The following is a 15,750-nucleotide window of genomic DNA, read 5'->3' on the forward strand; positions in this document are numbered from 1 at the left end:
TATTATTGCTTCAATTTCATTAGTTGTAGTCAGTCTATTCAAGTTTTCTGATTCTTCCTGACTCAGTTTTAGAAGATTGTATGTTTTAGGAATTTGCCCATTTCACCCAAGTTGTTGTTGTTCAATTTCTCACCATACAGTTGTTCATAGTATTTTCTTACAATACTTTGTATTTTTGTGGTGGTGTTATTTCTTCTCTTCCTGATTTTATTTGGGTCCTCTTTTTTTTTCTTGTTGAGTCTGATTAAAGGTTCATCAATCTTGTTTATCTTTTCAAAGAATCAGCTCTTGGTTTCATTGATCTTTATTTTTAAAAATATTTTATTTATTTATTTATTTGTAGAGAGAGGGAGTGAGGGAGAAAAACATTGATGTGAGAGAGGAACAACAATCATTTGTCTCTTGTATGTGCCCTGACCAAGAACAAAACCTGCTGCCAGGCATGTGCCCTGACTGGGAATTGAAGCAGTGACCTTTCGTTTTTCATGGGGATGCCCAACTAACTGAATCACACCGGTCAGGGTGGTTTCATTGATCTTTTGTGGGTTTTTTTAAATTCTCTATGTCATTTATTTCTGCTCTAATCTTTATTATTTCCTTCCTTCTACTTCGGGCTTTGTTTGTTGTTGTTTTTCAAGTTCCTTTAAGTATAAAGATAGATTGTTAGAGATTTTCCTTGCTTCTTGAGGTAGGCCTGTAATGCTATGAACTTCCCTCTCAGGATGCTTTGCTGTGTCTAATAGACATTCAGTTGTTGTGCAGTCATTTTCATTTGTCTCCAGGTAAGTTTTAATTTCTTCCTTGATCTCATTTTTATCCCATTCATTGTTTAATAACATCTTATCTAGCCTCCATTTCTTTGTGTGTTTGTCAGTTTTTTCTTGTGATTGATTTCCAGTTTCATGCCATTGTGAAAAGAGTAGATGGCTGATATAATTTCAAGCTTCTTGAATTTATTAATGCTTACTTTGTGTCCTAACATGGGGCCTATCTTGGAGACTGTTCTGTGTGCACTTGATTAGAATGTATTTTCTGCTGCTAGGGGATAAAATGTTCTGTAAATATCACTTAAATCCACCTGATCCAGTGTGTTGTTTAGAGTCATTGGTCGTTGTTGCCTTGTTGATTTTCTTGTCTGCACGTTCTATCCATTGTCAGTGGGGTCTTAAGTTCCTCTATTATGTGACTGTATTGCTATCAATCTCTCCCTTAATATCCACCAAGATTTTATTTATATATTTCGGTGCTTCCATGTTTGATGTATATATGTTTACAAAGGTTATATCTTCTTATTGGATCGATCCCTTTAGTATTATGTAGTGACCTTCTTTGTCTCTTGTTATGGCCTTTGTTTTGAAGTGTATTTGTCAAATATAAGTATTGCTACTCCAGCTTTTTTTGTTTTTTCCATTTGCATGGAATATTCTTTCCATTCCTTCACTATCAGTCTGTGTATATATTTTGCTTTGAGGTAGGTCTCTTGAAAACAGCATATATATGTTTTTTTATCCCTTCAGCTACCTTATGCCTTTTGATTGGAACATTTAATCTGTTTACATTTAAGGTTATTATTGATAGGCACTTATCTATTGCCATTTTATTATTTAAACCTATGTTCCTCTCTATTTCTTTTTTTGTTCTTCTTAAAGCAGGGCATTTAACATTTCTTGCAATACTGATTTGGTGGTAATAAACTCCTTTAGACTTTTTTTTTTTTTGTCTTGGGAACTCTTTGTTTTCAGTTTTAAATGATAGCCTTTCTGAGTAGAAAAGCCTCAGTTTTAGGTCTTCGTTTTTCATCACTTTGAACACTTCATTCCAAGCCCTTCTGGCCTTAAATGCTTCTATTGAGAAATCCACTGACAGCCTTATGGGAACTTCCTTAAAGATAACTAACTGTCTCTCTCTTGCTGCTTTTAGGATTCTCTTTTTGTCTTTAATCTTTGCCATTTTAAATATGATGTGTCTTGGTGTAGGTCTCTTTGGTTTCATCTTGCTTGGGACTCTCTGTGCTTCCTGAACTTGTGTGACATTTTGCTTTTCCAGGTTAGGAAAGTTTTCAACGATTATTTTTTTCAAACAGGTTCTCTGTCCTTTGCTCACTGTCTTCTCCTTCTGGTACCCCTATAATGTGGATGTTGTTATGCCTGATGTTGTCCCAGAGGTCCCTTAGGCTTTCTACATTTTTAAAAATTCTCTTTTCTTTTTGATGCTCTGCTTGGGTGCTTATTATTATCTTGTCCTCTAAATCACTGATTCATTTCTCTGCTTAATCTAACCTCCTGTTGATTCCTTTTAGTGTATCTTCATTTAAGATATTGTATTATTCATTTCTGATTGGTTCTTTTTTATGGTTTCTATGTCCTTTTTAATGCTTACTATCTCTTTGTTTTCAGTTCTCAGTGAGATCACACATTCTTCCCCTAAGGTCCTTGAGCATCCTTATAACCATTATTTTAATTTTTTTTAAGTGTTTGTTGATTTGAGAGAGAGAGAGAGAAACATTGACTGGCTGCCTCCCAGATTAGCCCCAGCTGGGGATTGAACCTGCAACCTAGGTATGTGTCCTGACCAGGAACTGAACAAACTCCCCACCTTTTGGTGTACAAGATGATGCTCCAACCAACTGAGCAACTCTGGCCAGGGCTATAACTATTACTTTTAACTCTGCATTTAGTACCCTGGTTCCTTACATTTAATTCTTTTTTTTTTCCTGTGGATTTTTCTTGTTCTTTCACTTGGGGCATATTTCTTTGTCTCCTCATTTTGTCTCTGTGTATTTGGTAGATCTGCTATGATTACCAAACTCATGGTTTCATGATGTAGGTGTCTTGTCGGGCTCAATGGCACAATCTTCCAGATCACCTAAGCTTGGTGCTCTAGTACTGTCTCTTGCAGGTTATGTGCAACCCCCTGTTGTAGTTGATTCTTGAATGCTGTTGGCCCTTTTGCAGGTGGAGTTAACCTCTCAGGTTGGCTGCCTATAAGAATAAACCTTGATTACTGTGGATGAGTCACTGTGCAGGGGCTTCTCACTTGTATGGAGTATTCCCAGCAGGTTCTGGTGTCTGCTAGAATTTCCTTTTGGGTGTGTCACCTGTGTGGCTAGTTGGGTCAAGCTCTGGTGTTGTCTGAAGCCCATCACTGGTTGTGTTGATTCTGGGTCCACTTGGGCTAGACTCAGATACAGGTTGATGTCAGACATTGTGTATAACTGGCTGGGCTACTACACTATTCACTATTTATGGCTGTGTTCACTGGGCTTGGGTGTGCATGAGAGGGGCCAATCTGTGTACAAGGGTCAGCTTCCTCCAGCTTAGGACTGGGGGCAGATCTATAAATGGTCTTAGGCTTCCAGAGGTCCATGTGTATCTGTCAGCTACTCTACCTCCCTCTGAGATTACCTGCTTGTCTTCCACAGCCTTCCAAAGAGGGACTGTAGAGTAAGCCCAGGCCAACCACAGACCCTTCCACAAGTCATGAGCTCAGTAGGGTATGGCAACTGGAGTCAGGAGGAAGGGGCTAGTGGTGACCCTACTTGAGGGCCATGTGATCAGCCACTCAATGAGAGGAAAAGTGGTCCCTACTCTAGTGCTATACTCCTCAGCCTCTGCCATAGTCTCCAACTCCAGCTCCCCTAGGAGGAAAGAGCCGCAGATTCAGGCTGGGTGCAATGAGCTGTCTCCTCTGCAGGAGCAAGCTCAGCAGGACAGAGATACCAGGACTCAGAGGAACAGATCAAGAGTCTCTTATTGAAGGTATGAGCCAAGCCTACAGGAGGGGGCCAAGCACTTAGTCCTGGTCCCAGAGGATAGCCTCTGAGGGATATACACTCTGAATGTCCCAGTTCAAGCAGCACTAACTCCTGCTGCCCGGAGCAGAGCTCAGCAGGGTGTGGACCACTGGGACTTGGGGGGGGCAGATCCAAACAGTCACCCATTGCAAGCCTGTAACAGGGGGTGAGGCACTTCTTCCCTTTCTTGGACAAAAGCCTCTGACATGCAATGAAGGTCCCAGCTCTGAGCAGCTCTCACAGATCCTGCCCCCTCACCCACCATGGGATTTGGCTCAGCAGAGCAAGGACCCCGGCTCTATAAAGGCAGGTCAAATGAGCCTCCCATTGAGGGAATGCCATAGGCTGAGCTTGCAGGAGAGAGAGAAGTGGCCACACAACCCAGATCCTGCACATCTGAGTCCTGGACAAAAGCCTTCCCAGAAGATGCACTCCAAAAGTCCCAGCTCTGCAAGATGCTCTGATGCCCCTGCAGGACTGAACTCAGCAGGGCAGAGCCACAGGGAGTGGAAGGGCAAGCCAAGTGTTTTGACAGGTGAGGTGGGGCTGGTGCCAGTTCTGCACTCAAGGCAGGGAAGAATGGTCCCCTTTCCAAATCCACATAGTTCAATCACTATCTGAGTCTCCACCAAGAGCTTCTCCAGTAAAAGAACTCCCTAAAGGTCCCTGCTGGGTGCAGCTGGCAGACACCTCTGCAGGAACCAAGAACAGCAGAACGTTGTCACCAACAGATAGAGGAATGGACAGTGCACTCCCCAGGCTGGTGCTGTAACGACAGGAGCGCTTGACCCTGGGAAGGTGGAGCCTGGGTCTCCAGCACCTTTCTCTCCCAGGCAGACTGAACCCCACTGATTTTCACCACCAGATGCTATGTGGGCTCCTCCTCCCAGCTCTGCTGCTCTGGGCTGGGGATCCCTGTGTGGGGTTGAAACCCCATACTCCTGGCACGAGGGAGTTTTGCAGCCAAGATATCCCTCTGGATCTTTTGCTGCCACACACAGGTGTAGGGTCCAGCCCTTTCTGCATCTCCATCCTTCTCACTTGTCTCTGTGTGGCTTCTTCTGTAAATCCTTGGTTATAATATTTCAGTTCAGCTAGCCTTCAGTTGGTTATTCGGGGTGACTGTTCTAAAATTTATCTGTAAATCTGGTTTGGTGTTGACAGCAGGTGAGTTTAGCTTTTACCTACTCTGCAACCATCTTAGAATCTCTTTAAATCTCCCTAATTAAATTTTGCATATAACAGGGTTAATCTTTGTGCTGTAAAGGTAAGGTTTGACAAGTGTATAGTGTCATGTCTCTTCCATTACAGTATCACACAGAATAGTTACACTGCTCCAAAATGTTCCCTGGGCTTCACCTTGTCCACCCTCCCTGACCTTGAGGTTATGGCAACCACTACTCTGTTTGTTATCTTTATAGTTTAACCTTTACTAGAATGTGATATAAATGGAGTCATAAGTATGCAAAATTCTCTGGCTTCTTTCACTTAGCAATATGCCTTTAAGAGTCATCCATGTTTTTGCGTGGCCTCGTAGCTAATTTTCCTTTTTTCTGCTGAATTAGTATTCCAGTTGTATGAGTGTACAATTTCTTACTTATCCATTCACCTACTGAAGAACATTTTGGTTGCTTCTATTTTTGGTGATTATTAATGAAGTTGCTGTGAACATTTATGTGCAGGTTTTGGTGTGGACATGTTTTAAAATCAGATAAATACCTAAGAGTGCAAGTAGTGAATTGAACGGTAAGACTGTTTAGCTGTGTAAGAAACTACCAGTCTTCCAAAATGCTTGTATCATTTTGCATTTCCATCAGCAATAAACTAGAATCCCTGTTGTTCTCCATCGTTGTCGACATTTTACTATTGTCAGTTATTAAAATTTTAACCATACTAATAGGTGTGTAGTGGTATCTCATCTATTTTTATTTAATCCTCACCTGAGGACATTTTTCATTGCTTTTAGAGAGAAAGGAAGAGAGCGAGGGGGAAAAGAGAGAGACAGACATTGACTACTTAGTTGCCTTCTTGTATGTGCCTGAACTGAGGACAGAACCTGCAACCTGGGTATGTGCCCTGACAAGAAATTGAATCCATGACATTTCAGTACACAGGACCATGCTCCAACCAACTGAGCCACACTGGCCAGGGTGGGTATCTCAGTTTTAATCTGTATTCCCCTAATGACAAATGATATTAAATATCCTTTCATATGACTGTGTTACCCATACTTCTTTGCTGTAGTGTCCATTCTGATCTTTTGCCCATTTTTAATTGATTGCTTGCTTTCTTATTGTTGAGTATTAACAGTACATTTTAGATACAAGTCCTTTATTGAATATGTATCTGTGGCTGGTCTTTTTATTTTCTTAATAGTGCAGAGCAGTCAATAGTCCAACTTACAACTTTTTTCTTTCATGGATCTTTTTGGTGTTGTATCTAAAAAAAAGTCACCAAATACTAGAAATTTTCTAGCTTACACATTACAAGTTTTTTTTGTTTTGTTTTGTTTTACATTACAAGCTTTTGATCCATTGTGAGTTAATTTTTGTGAGAGGTGAGCCAGTATATTGTTTCTCATAAGGTTTTCCTTAAAATACTGCTTCAAAGAGGCTTATTTTCTGGAGTTTTAGCATAAAAATCATTAAGAGTCAACAGCACATCATAGCTTTTGACGTTAATGTTTAGAGGTATCAATAATATAGGTGTAATGCCCAGGTTCAGGGGAGAAACTCCTTTCTTAGTGACCTGCCACAACCAGGCCACATCTAAGGTTGAGTAAGCTCCCCTGGGGCTGGGGGAGGTGGCCAACTTGATTTAATGTGACATTGGTAAGCTGGAATTCATCTAGAGAGTGAATGCCATGATAAAGGGTACAACTGCTACAGCTGTTTTCATGATATGTCTATTTCTCTATCTCTTTCATCCTGAGACACTAACCAGCTTGTGAGCAGGGAATGTGTATTTTTATCATGTATGATCAGGGCCTCGGACATAGTACATGCTCAGTAAATATTTAATTAGTGAGTTCAGTAAAGAAGTTGAGGATGTTTAATGTATAAAATAAGAATTTCTTGGGCATTTGAATAGGTACCATATCTCTTGTGCAGAGGAGGCATAATTATCATACAAAAGAGGGATTAGAACCGAAGCTGAAGTCACAGAGCTACAGGATTTCAACTCATTGTATCCAAGAAGAGGCTGCCCTATGATGAGCCTGCAATCACTAAAAAAATATTTGTGAGGGATGTTAGGGAAGGAGGCTTCTGCATTGAGAAGGGGAGTGAATGAACCACTTTCTGTACCTTTCTACTCTTAAGTTCTATGGGATCTAAAAGATTTAATACAGTGTCAAGCTAAGAACTTCAAAAACCCTAAGAACAGGAATAACTATGGTGTGCCACCCTATTTATAATTCAAAATAAAACCAAAACTATATTATAAAGTATGTTAGGAATGCCAATGTTCACGTGTTCTTGTGAGTACTCATCTTCTTTTTTTTTTAAGATAATAAATACCAACTCTTCTTAATTCTCCTCTTCTCTCTTCTGTGCTGCTGCTTTGCGGGAACCTACACATGCGATATTTCTGCTTATTTGCCTGGTAGTGATTTTCTGATTCTTGGTACAAGATAAAGGGAGCACCAAGGCTTCTTTGGGAATCATTTATAAAATAAAAACCCCATGCAAAGGCAAGAAAGTAGGTAGCCTGTTTCATTTAAATTGTCCACTTATAATAACTATAGCAGCAATAAACCTGAGGACTATTGAACTGTCACACTATAAAATGCAGTTATGTGTTTAAAAAATAACAGCCATCTGCAAGTGACACACAAAGCTTGCCCGTACTCAGACCTCTGACATTCATGATGGTCACCCAGAGATGTGATGCTGCTCAAGGGTCTTAACTGAAGATGAGATTACTTATATTCCATCTAATTTAAATTTTAAGTTTTTTTCATTTGTGCTCTAATTCTTTAAAAATAGATACATATACCATCTATTTTTAAAGATACATAAGTACGCAGAACATTTTAGGCCCTGATCATATATGTGATAATAGGACTTAAAGCAAAAACTAATTTTGTTATGATTATCAACTTAAGAATGCTGCGCTAGCTTTTTGACTGCATTTATCATGTGAATTCTTTTGTAGCTAAGTAAGTTTCATAATGTCTTCTCGTGGTATTTTAGTCTTTTAACAAATTTACAGGTTACAATTATTTCCCAAGAATTCTTTGAAAAACTGAATGTTAAAATAAGTGAATATTGGTTTAAACACTTTTGTATTTAGAAAATTAGTCCTTTGATTTAACCGGTTCATCTTTATTGGTACTTTAACCCCTAGAAGAAACCTGTTGTGGCCTTTAGATAAAGGGATGGGAGAATATGCACTTTTTTCTATGAATAGCACGAGGCATTTTTCTACCCCATCCCAGTGTTCTCTAACTACCCGCTGCAGCTGGGCAGACATGATCTCGTGACGAACTGACCTCTGTAAGAGCTCCCAAATTACAACAGGAAAGCGCACTGAAAAACCCTGCCAAGCCTTGGTATGATGGTTAGCCCTTAAGAAAAATAAGCTGCTCCATGGAGCAATGGCACTGGTTTGGAGATTTGAAATAAACCTGTAATGAACCATAATCATTAAAAAATTGCGTGTAGTTTTAAAAAGCAAATAAAAATACTTACTGGAACATCAACATATTTTGCAGCTGCTTTCACCTTAAGTGGAAAAGAGATAATTATAAGAATTATTTTTTTAACTGTTAATAAATACAATGACAACAGTCAAAAGACAGGAGAAGAGAACTCATTCAAATACTTACAGTGAATGACAGAATGGATGAAAAGAAAGTGCCTTCGTCATATCTTGACAGCTTAGACAACACCCCTTCCAACACTGAAACAAACTATAAACAGTTTATGGTGAGTATTTAGAAAATGACTGTACATACAGTCATTTTCTAGTAAGAGGGCAAGTAATATTTTTTTTGCCCTCTTACTGCTTATTGGTCTCCGGTGACTGGAGATCTCACCGAGAGTGCACAGGAGATCATCTTTTCTCTATGGCTGGTCAATTACTGCGAAATAATTTATGCAAAAGCAACTAGAAAAAAGTCATTTTCTAGTAAGAGGGCAAGTAATTCCCAGACCAACTTCTGCCAGGGTACAGAATCCACAGTGTATAAACTGATAGCTGAGGGGCTGACTTGTAATGTTCACTCTTTCATTAGAAGATAAACTCTTAAGGTCTTTTCCAATTTCTGGAAATCACACAGACATTTTTAAATACAGGAGAATAATATTTAATAGGGGTCTGGTCACTATATGTGAAATAAACCATTAATAAGTAACTTTAAATTCCTGAGCCTATACCTTTTTTGATTTAAAAACAATTTATTGTTTTCAAAAGTATTGTGCAGAGCCGATAGTTACAATAAAAATACCAATATTTAAATGTATAATTTTAATGGACAAAACCAACATATTTTCTTAAACATATCACCCAGGTGTTTTCTTCTTTCCCTTTTATTGTTTTTAATTGAATTTATTGGGGTGACACTGGTTAACAAAATTATACAGCTTTCAGGTGCACAATTCTACAACACATCATTTGCACACTGTGCTGTGTGTGTTTACCACCCCAAGTCAAGCCTGAGACTATCCCTTTAAAGCAATTTACAAGTTCAATATAGATGTTTAGAAGTCCCCATCACAATTAAAAAATTATAAATATGTTTGAGGATAAATGTTAACTAGACTTACTGTGATCATTTTTGCAGTGCATACAAATATTAAATCATGTTGTATGCTTAAAGCTAATATAATAAGTCAATTTGCCTTAATAAAAACATAGAGATAATTAGAAATAATGATGGTCAAGCTTAATCAGATTCCTTCTATCATATATCACTTGGCCTTTTCCTAACCTTTCTATCTACAGAAGATGTTGAATACTTTAAAAAGAACAGATAATGCCAAGTAACACTTGGGCTCTTGTAACACTAAAACAAAGTCTGACATTAGTCAATAAGCATTTCTCAAGCAGTACTAACTGATATATAAGGATCATTCCCTGCTTCCAAAAGCTTACAAAGAAGTTGGAAACTAATGCAGATACACACTGCAGGGTACAACCGAAAGAGCACTAGATGAAGAATACATGTCCTGATCATTGAGGACTACGTGAGCTCAGGCCAACACTGCACCAGTCAGTTTCTCCAGCGGTTAAATTTTGTGTGTGTGTGTTGGCGGTTGGGGCGTATGGAATTAAAATTAGTTTCAAAAGTGCTTTACATTTTTAAAACTTTATATTTCTATGGAATAAAACTTAAGACACATATACTGTAACAATTAAAATGCGGAGAATTTTATTTCATTGAACGGAAATGTTAAGATTTGGCATGAAGATAAATAAGAGATACTAATTAGGATTACTACCCTCCATCTTTCCTCTTTAGAACTAAAATAATATATACTATTGACAAATTATATACTCCCAAAGGGAAAATGCTGACAAGGTTTTTTAAATATGAAAAGGGAAATTAACAAAGGCTGGTCCTTGTTCACATAGCAGCTTCTTCAACAAAGTGATAATAGTTCTAGGGACACGGCTTATTGGTCTCCGGTGACTGGAGAGCTTGCCGAGAGTGCACAGGAGATCATCTTTTCTCTATGGCTGGTCAATTACTGCAAAATAATTTATGCAAAAGCAACAAAAACTTCCCTATAGGTTTCTCCATCACATCATTTGCGACATGATGTAAGAACACAGAAACAAAATCAGGCAAACTGCTGACTAAATTTTTATTTTTAAAGAATGAGAATTATGTGTGACTGTTTAGCTATCCTAAGGGATAGAAACAGTAAAAAACATAAAATCACAAACTGCTTACAACTAGAAGTCAATTTAGCACCTTCTTCCTGCCCATTAGAAGCTTACCAATCACAGCTGGCTCAACTTGATATGCTTTGCGAAGACCCGGAAGACCAATCCTCTGGGGCTATGTCAGACTAGGGGAAGGGAATTCCAAACTTAATGGCCCTCTGTGGAAAATGCCTCATCTCCTGTTACTCAAATTTTAAGAGCCAGTGTGTGCTGGGTGATCTCATTTGCCATGAGGAGTGCAGCAATTGCTATGGTTACCAGACAACCTGAACCACTGAAGGTCTGGCATAGCACCTGGTTCTTGGTGCTTTCAAGTGAGTATATGTTTGCACATGTAAGTGATGCTGAGGGACAAGGTGCGGTGGAAGCAAGGACCTCGTGGGTAGATTTAGGTGATCTGAATGCAACCTGAAGCTCTGCCACTCTCTGGCTGTGAGACAACAGTGTAGACATTTAACTTTAGTGTATTTATCAGTAAAATGGAAAAATAACAACTGTCTTTCCTGTTACAAGAATTGTGTAAAGATCAATGGAGATGATTTATTGGAAAGGAAAGTGAAAATGGCAAACTACTAAAGAAATGTAAAGAATTAATATTATTGCTATGATTAGCTAAATCACTACCCATTATATAAGTTTAAAAACCTAAATATATTAAGTCACAGATTAATGGGGGCAGCTTTAGGATTGTTTAGTTATCAGGAGTAATAAGGAGTTTGGTTGTCAGTGAATGGGTCCAATTCAGTTAAATGACACCTGTGAAGGCAGAGCAGGGTGAGGTTGTAAGTCAGTAGGCCCGCACTGGAATCCCCTCTGTTTCAAGGGCATTTGGCTGAGTAGAGGAGAGAGGTTTTCAACTCACATGGTCTGGCTCCAAAGCCCGACCACGTTACTACAGAGCTGTAAGCTTCTTACTACAGAGCTGTAAGCATTAAATGAGATAAGTAATGTGCTCAGTATATAATACATGCTCAATAAATGTCACTTTGTTTTAATTATTTTTATTGAACACCTAATATGGAAAAAAAATATGAGTCTCAGTCTCCTTCCTTCCAGACTCCTTCCTCTCCTACAAATTAGTGGGAGAGACAGACTTGTGTACAAGTGTTCATGACACAGGGCAGAAAGTGATAAGGGCCAGTGTAGATGGGGAGACAATGCAGCTGAAACTGGAGGAAGGAAAAAATGACTTCTACTGGGGGACACCAGGCAAGCTTTGCTTACAAGGTGACATAGGAGCTGAGCCACAGGGTAGCAGACACAGAGTGGATAAAATGGCACTTTGGGCAGCTCATTGGCACATGAATTGAGGGCAGAAGTTTGGGCACTGCGACACCGCAGCAGCCTGTCTGGCTTGTCTTCTCTTCGGAGTGTGAAGCGGCCTCGGGTTATATCCTGTGGTCGGCTGTATTCCTGTCACAGCATTCTTTCCCTCCATTTGAACAACAGTGGAGAGACTGCTCTTGGGTTCCTCCCTTCCCCAAATGGCCCCTGGGAGGCACGATCTAGCAGGGACTCTAGGGGCACACACGGCAGTGAACAACTGCACCCCTGGGAGCAACGAGGTGAGCCATGAAGTTCCTACAGGAAGATCATTCTGTGTAAGATTTTTATTGAGGTACATGTGGCAGAAGAGCTACCTTATAAACTAAACTCCAGCGCTGGCAAGTGTGGCTCAGTTGGAGCCCTGTCCCATAAATTGAAAGGTCATGGGTTCGACTCCTGGTCAGAGCACATATCTAGGTTGTGGGTTTGAGTCCCTGGCAGGGTACGTGCCTAGGTTGCAAGTTCAGTCCCTGGTCAGGGAATGTGTGAGAGGCAATGGATCGATGTTTCTCTCTCACATCCATGTTTCTCTCCCTCTCTCTCCCTCCCCTCTCCTCACTCAAGAGTCAATAAGCATGTCCTCAGGTGAGGATAAAAAAAAAAAAATCAAAACACCTAAACTCCATTAACATCAAGAGTGATTAATAATATATTTTCCATCTAGATTTTAATTGCACAAAACAGCAAGATTCCAAAGAAATCCAGTTCAATGCTGAGTTTTGTTGTTGTGTCTTTAACTGCTTCCTGTGAACTTCTCTGTACAGCTCAGGGAATATGTGAATACTTATGGGTCTGCCTTGTGCTCTCTTTTCTCCTGAGGGTGTCTGGTTAGAATGAAACACTATAATCTCTTTGTTTCCCTGTTCTTTATTGTGGATGCCATTTACTGGGTTTGTTTGAATAATATTTAACACCTAAGCTGTCTGGGTAATTACCAACTTTGCTTCACCATGCGTACTCTCAAAGAAATTAAAGATGAAAGTGCTTTGAAATGACTGGTAGAATGAAACATGAAGTTTGCCACAAGGCATACTGGTTTAAATTTTCTGTTCAATTTTAAGTGTATAAGACTCATTTTCCTACATGCATGGAAAGTAAAGACAAAGTCTAAGAGGTGACGGGGAGGATTCCTGCTGTAGCTCAGTGAGTTTAAAACACAGTAAACAAAGGACATCTGCATCATGTATATCGCAAGTTATAAAATCTTCCACAGAAAAGAGATTCACCCACAAATAAGATGGATTTTTGAGGATTTTTTTGTGGGGTGTTTTGCTTTTAGTGGGGCTGGAGATATCTATTAGCAGATGTCTCATATTTGTTTGGTAAGATCAGGACTAACTGATAATGTTAAAAGTCCACATGAAACCAGGATACCATGGACTGGAAGAAAACAGGTTTCCTTTCCTGAATTGAAATAATAATATTACGATACAATGCAATTGTCTTTTCCTCACTCTCTTTTCTCCAACTGTGAATCCATTTCCTCTTTGAACCTTTGTTCCAATACCTCCTAAAAGGTCATTTTGCATTATTCATGTCTGTATTAAGAATGAATAGTACCTGACAGCAAAGATTTATTCTTGATATACCTTGTTCTAGAAAGTACTTAAGACAACTTCCAAAATATCACACCTGACTCAGATGTTGATGAGTTCGCCATACTTCTCTCAATATTCCTTTTTCCCGTGCCCCACAAACAGTGACTTACCTTATTTTGTATTTCCTCTTTCCTAATGGCTCCTAATAATGTGTTACTCTTTTTGAGCACATACATGGAGTTGAATAGTTGTCTTCTGAGCATACGGATTTGATCCAAAAAGTACATTTAATCAAATTAATCTCATCAGGTTGAGTGGGAAAGAATTTTAATTATAACATCTAGACAGTCAGATTGAATTTGTCCTCTTGTCCATCTTATTCTTAAAAGAAATTCAGGGGGAAATATTCTAGATTATCAGAAAGAATATTTGTGTGTGTGTGTGTGTGTTTATACTTCTACAACTATATTGATAATGTACTTAGTGACATACTGTATATTCTTCCTTAAATCCCTTTGTGCAATAATTAAAGAGTTAGAAGTTGAATAAACTGCTGTGATCTTTTCATTCATACCCAAAATTTACTGAACCCCTATTACCAGAGTGCATTCATGAGTAGTTATTTTCTCATTCTTTGCCCTTTTGATCACTTCCCTAGCATCTGTTATCATAGTTCTCCCAGTTTCTGTTCAGCATCCTCATGTTACACACAATGAATTCTATTCTCATCATGTTACACACAATGAGTTCTAGTCTCATCTACCTGACCTACAGCTGCCCTTCCTGTTTATCTGCCCAAGCTGGTCCCATAGCATGTAAGGAGGGACACACAGGCTGGTCTGTATACCCCAGTAAAAAGGGGGCATGAGGGAACTGGGAATGAAGCTCTTATCTTTTCCTCTCTGGTCTTGCTGAGTTCTGTGTGGTACCATGGAAAGATTACAGGCTTAGGCCCCTGAGGGTCAAGTCCTAGCTCGGTGGCTATATACTAGATGACCTTGAACATTGTTTCATCATCTGTGAACAAGGAGACTGCACCCTGGGATGGACTCTGGTGGTCAGGGCTGCCTTGAGAGAGGAGGCCACACAGGTAGGGCTCTGGGCCCCTTCCTCTCTTCAATGAGAACAGCTTCATTTTGATTAGTGTTGTATTTTAAGGTGCTACCTAACATATAATTGAACACATTAAATATATCTTATAAACATATAATAAGTATGTCATGATCTATCTTAAAACCATTATACAAATGTTTGAAAATCCATCTAGATGATTTCAGGATTCCCTCTGCAGCATTGTGTGCTATGGGACTGCAGAGTCTGGCGAGAAGGGATGCAGGGTCTCAGAAGCCTACACACAGAAATGTATACATTTGCTGTAGGGTGAGAATAAGCTGTGGATATGTTTTTCATCTTCTTTTTTTGATGAGGAGACTGGGTTGTTTAAGGAGACAAGCTGGTAAGGAGACGAGCTGGTAAGGAGGCGAGCTGGTAGGGAAGAGTCCGTCTCCTTGTCTATCCCATGTGTTGTCAAATTTAAATAATTTTAATAGAAGGTGGCAAAGAATTTGCCATTTTTTTGTTTCCTTTCTCTGGCAAAATTTAATGTTGCTACCATCATTTTTTTTTCTTGGTATAAATTATCTAAGTCTTTTTCTGGCTAGGGGCATCTTTATTTTTTTCCCCTTTCTTTAAGGTGGATTTTCATTTTTTCTATTTAATTTTTTAATTTCTTCTATAGGGGTTCCAGTTATGGATTATGTATGAGAATATCAGGAACTGTTAAACAATCATAGCACATACACCTGAGACCAGCAGCCCCTGTTACAGACCCATTTCCAATGGTGGAACTCTGAGAATCACATCGATACTTTGATCCCATATACCCCCTCTGAACTCCACACCCAAATATCTGAATGTGTCTTTGGAATCTCCTCCTCCAGTTATCTCAGAGACAGCTCATCTCAACGTGTCCAATATGTCATGGTCTTTCCCTCAAACTGTGCTCCTGTCCAAGGGTACCCTGTACCAGGCAATGGTATTGATATCCATCCTGTGGTTCGAGCCACAAACTGAGGAGTAATTTTTAATGTTTTCCTTTCTTTCCTCACCACCAACTTCTTGTTCCAGTCTGTTCGGGTTCCTATAATAGAATATCATAGACTGGGTGGCTTATAAACAACAAACATTTATTTCCACAGTCTG

At 39.4% G+C, this 15,750-nt stretch overlaps 1 protein-coding gene across 9 annotated transcripts in view; it reads right to left on the reverse strand.

Annotated features, from left to right (window-relative positions):
• The window catches only part of CADPS2 (calcium dependent secretion activator 2), a 561,256-nt gene that overhangs the window by 39,916 nt on the left and 505,590 nt on the right, over nt 1-15,750 (reverse strand). For 8 of the 9 annotated variants that reach the window (XM_054564129.1, XM_054564128.1, XM_054564130.1 and 5 more), the window contains 2 exons: nt 8,622-8,705; nt 8,485-8,517 (listed from right to left, as the gene is read on the reverse strand). In XM_054564129.1, coding sequence (XP_054420104.1) covers nt 8,485-8,517; nt 8,622-8,705 — 117 coding nt within the window. The remainder of the gene's footprint in view (nt 1-8,484; nt 8,518-8,621; nt 8,706-15,750) is intronic. The other variant, XM_054564125.1, reaches the window with a different exon arrangement.

This window comes from Pteronotus mesoamericanus, unplaced genomic scaffold (genome assembly GCF_021234165.1).
Source record: "Pteronotus mesoamericanus isolate MK-2021 breed Mesoamerican mustached bat unplaced genomic scaffold, CSHL_Meso_final scaffold_85, whole genome shotgun sequence".
NCBI classification, from domain to species: domain Eukaryota; kingdom Metazoa; phylum Chordata; class Mammalia; order Chiroptera; family Mormoopidae; genus Pteronotus; species Pteronotus mesoamericanus.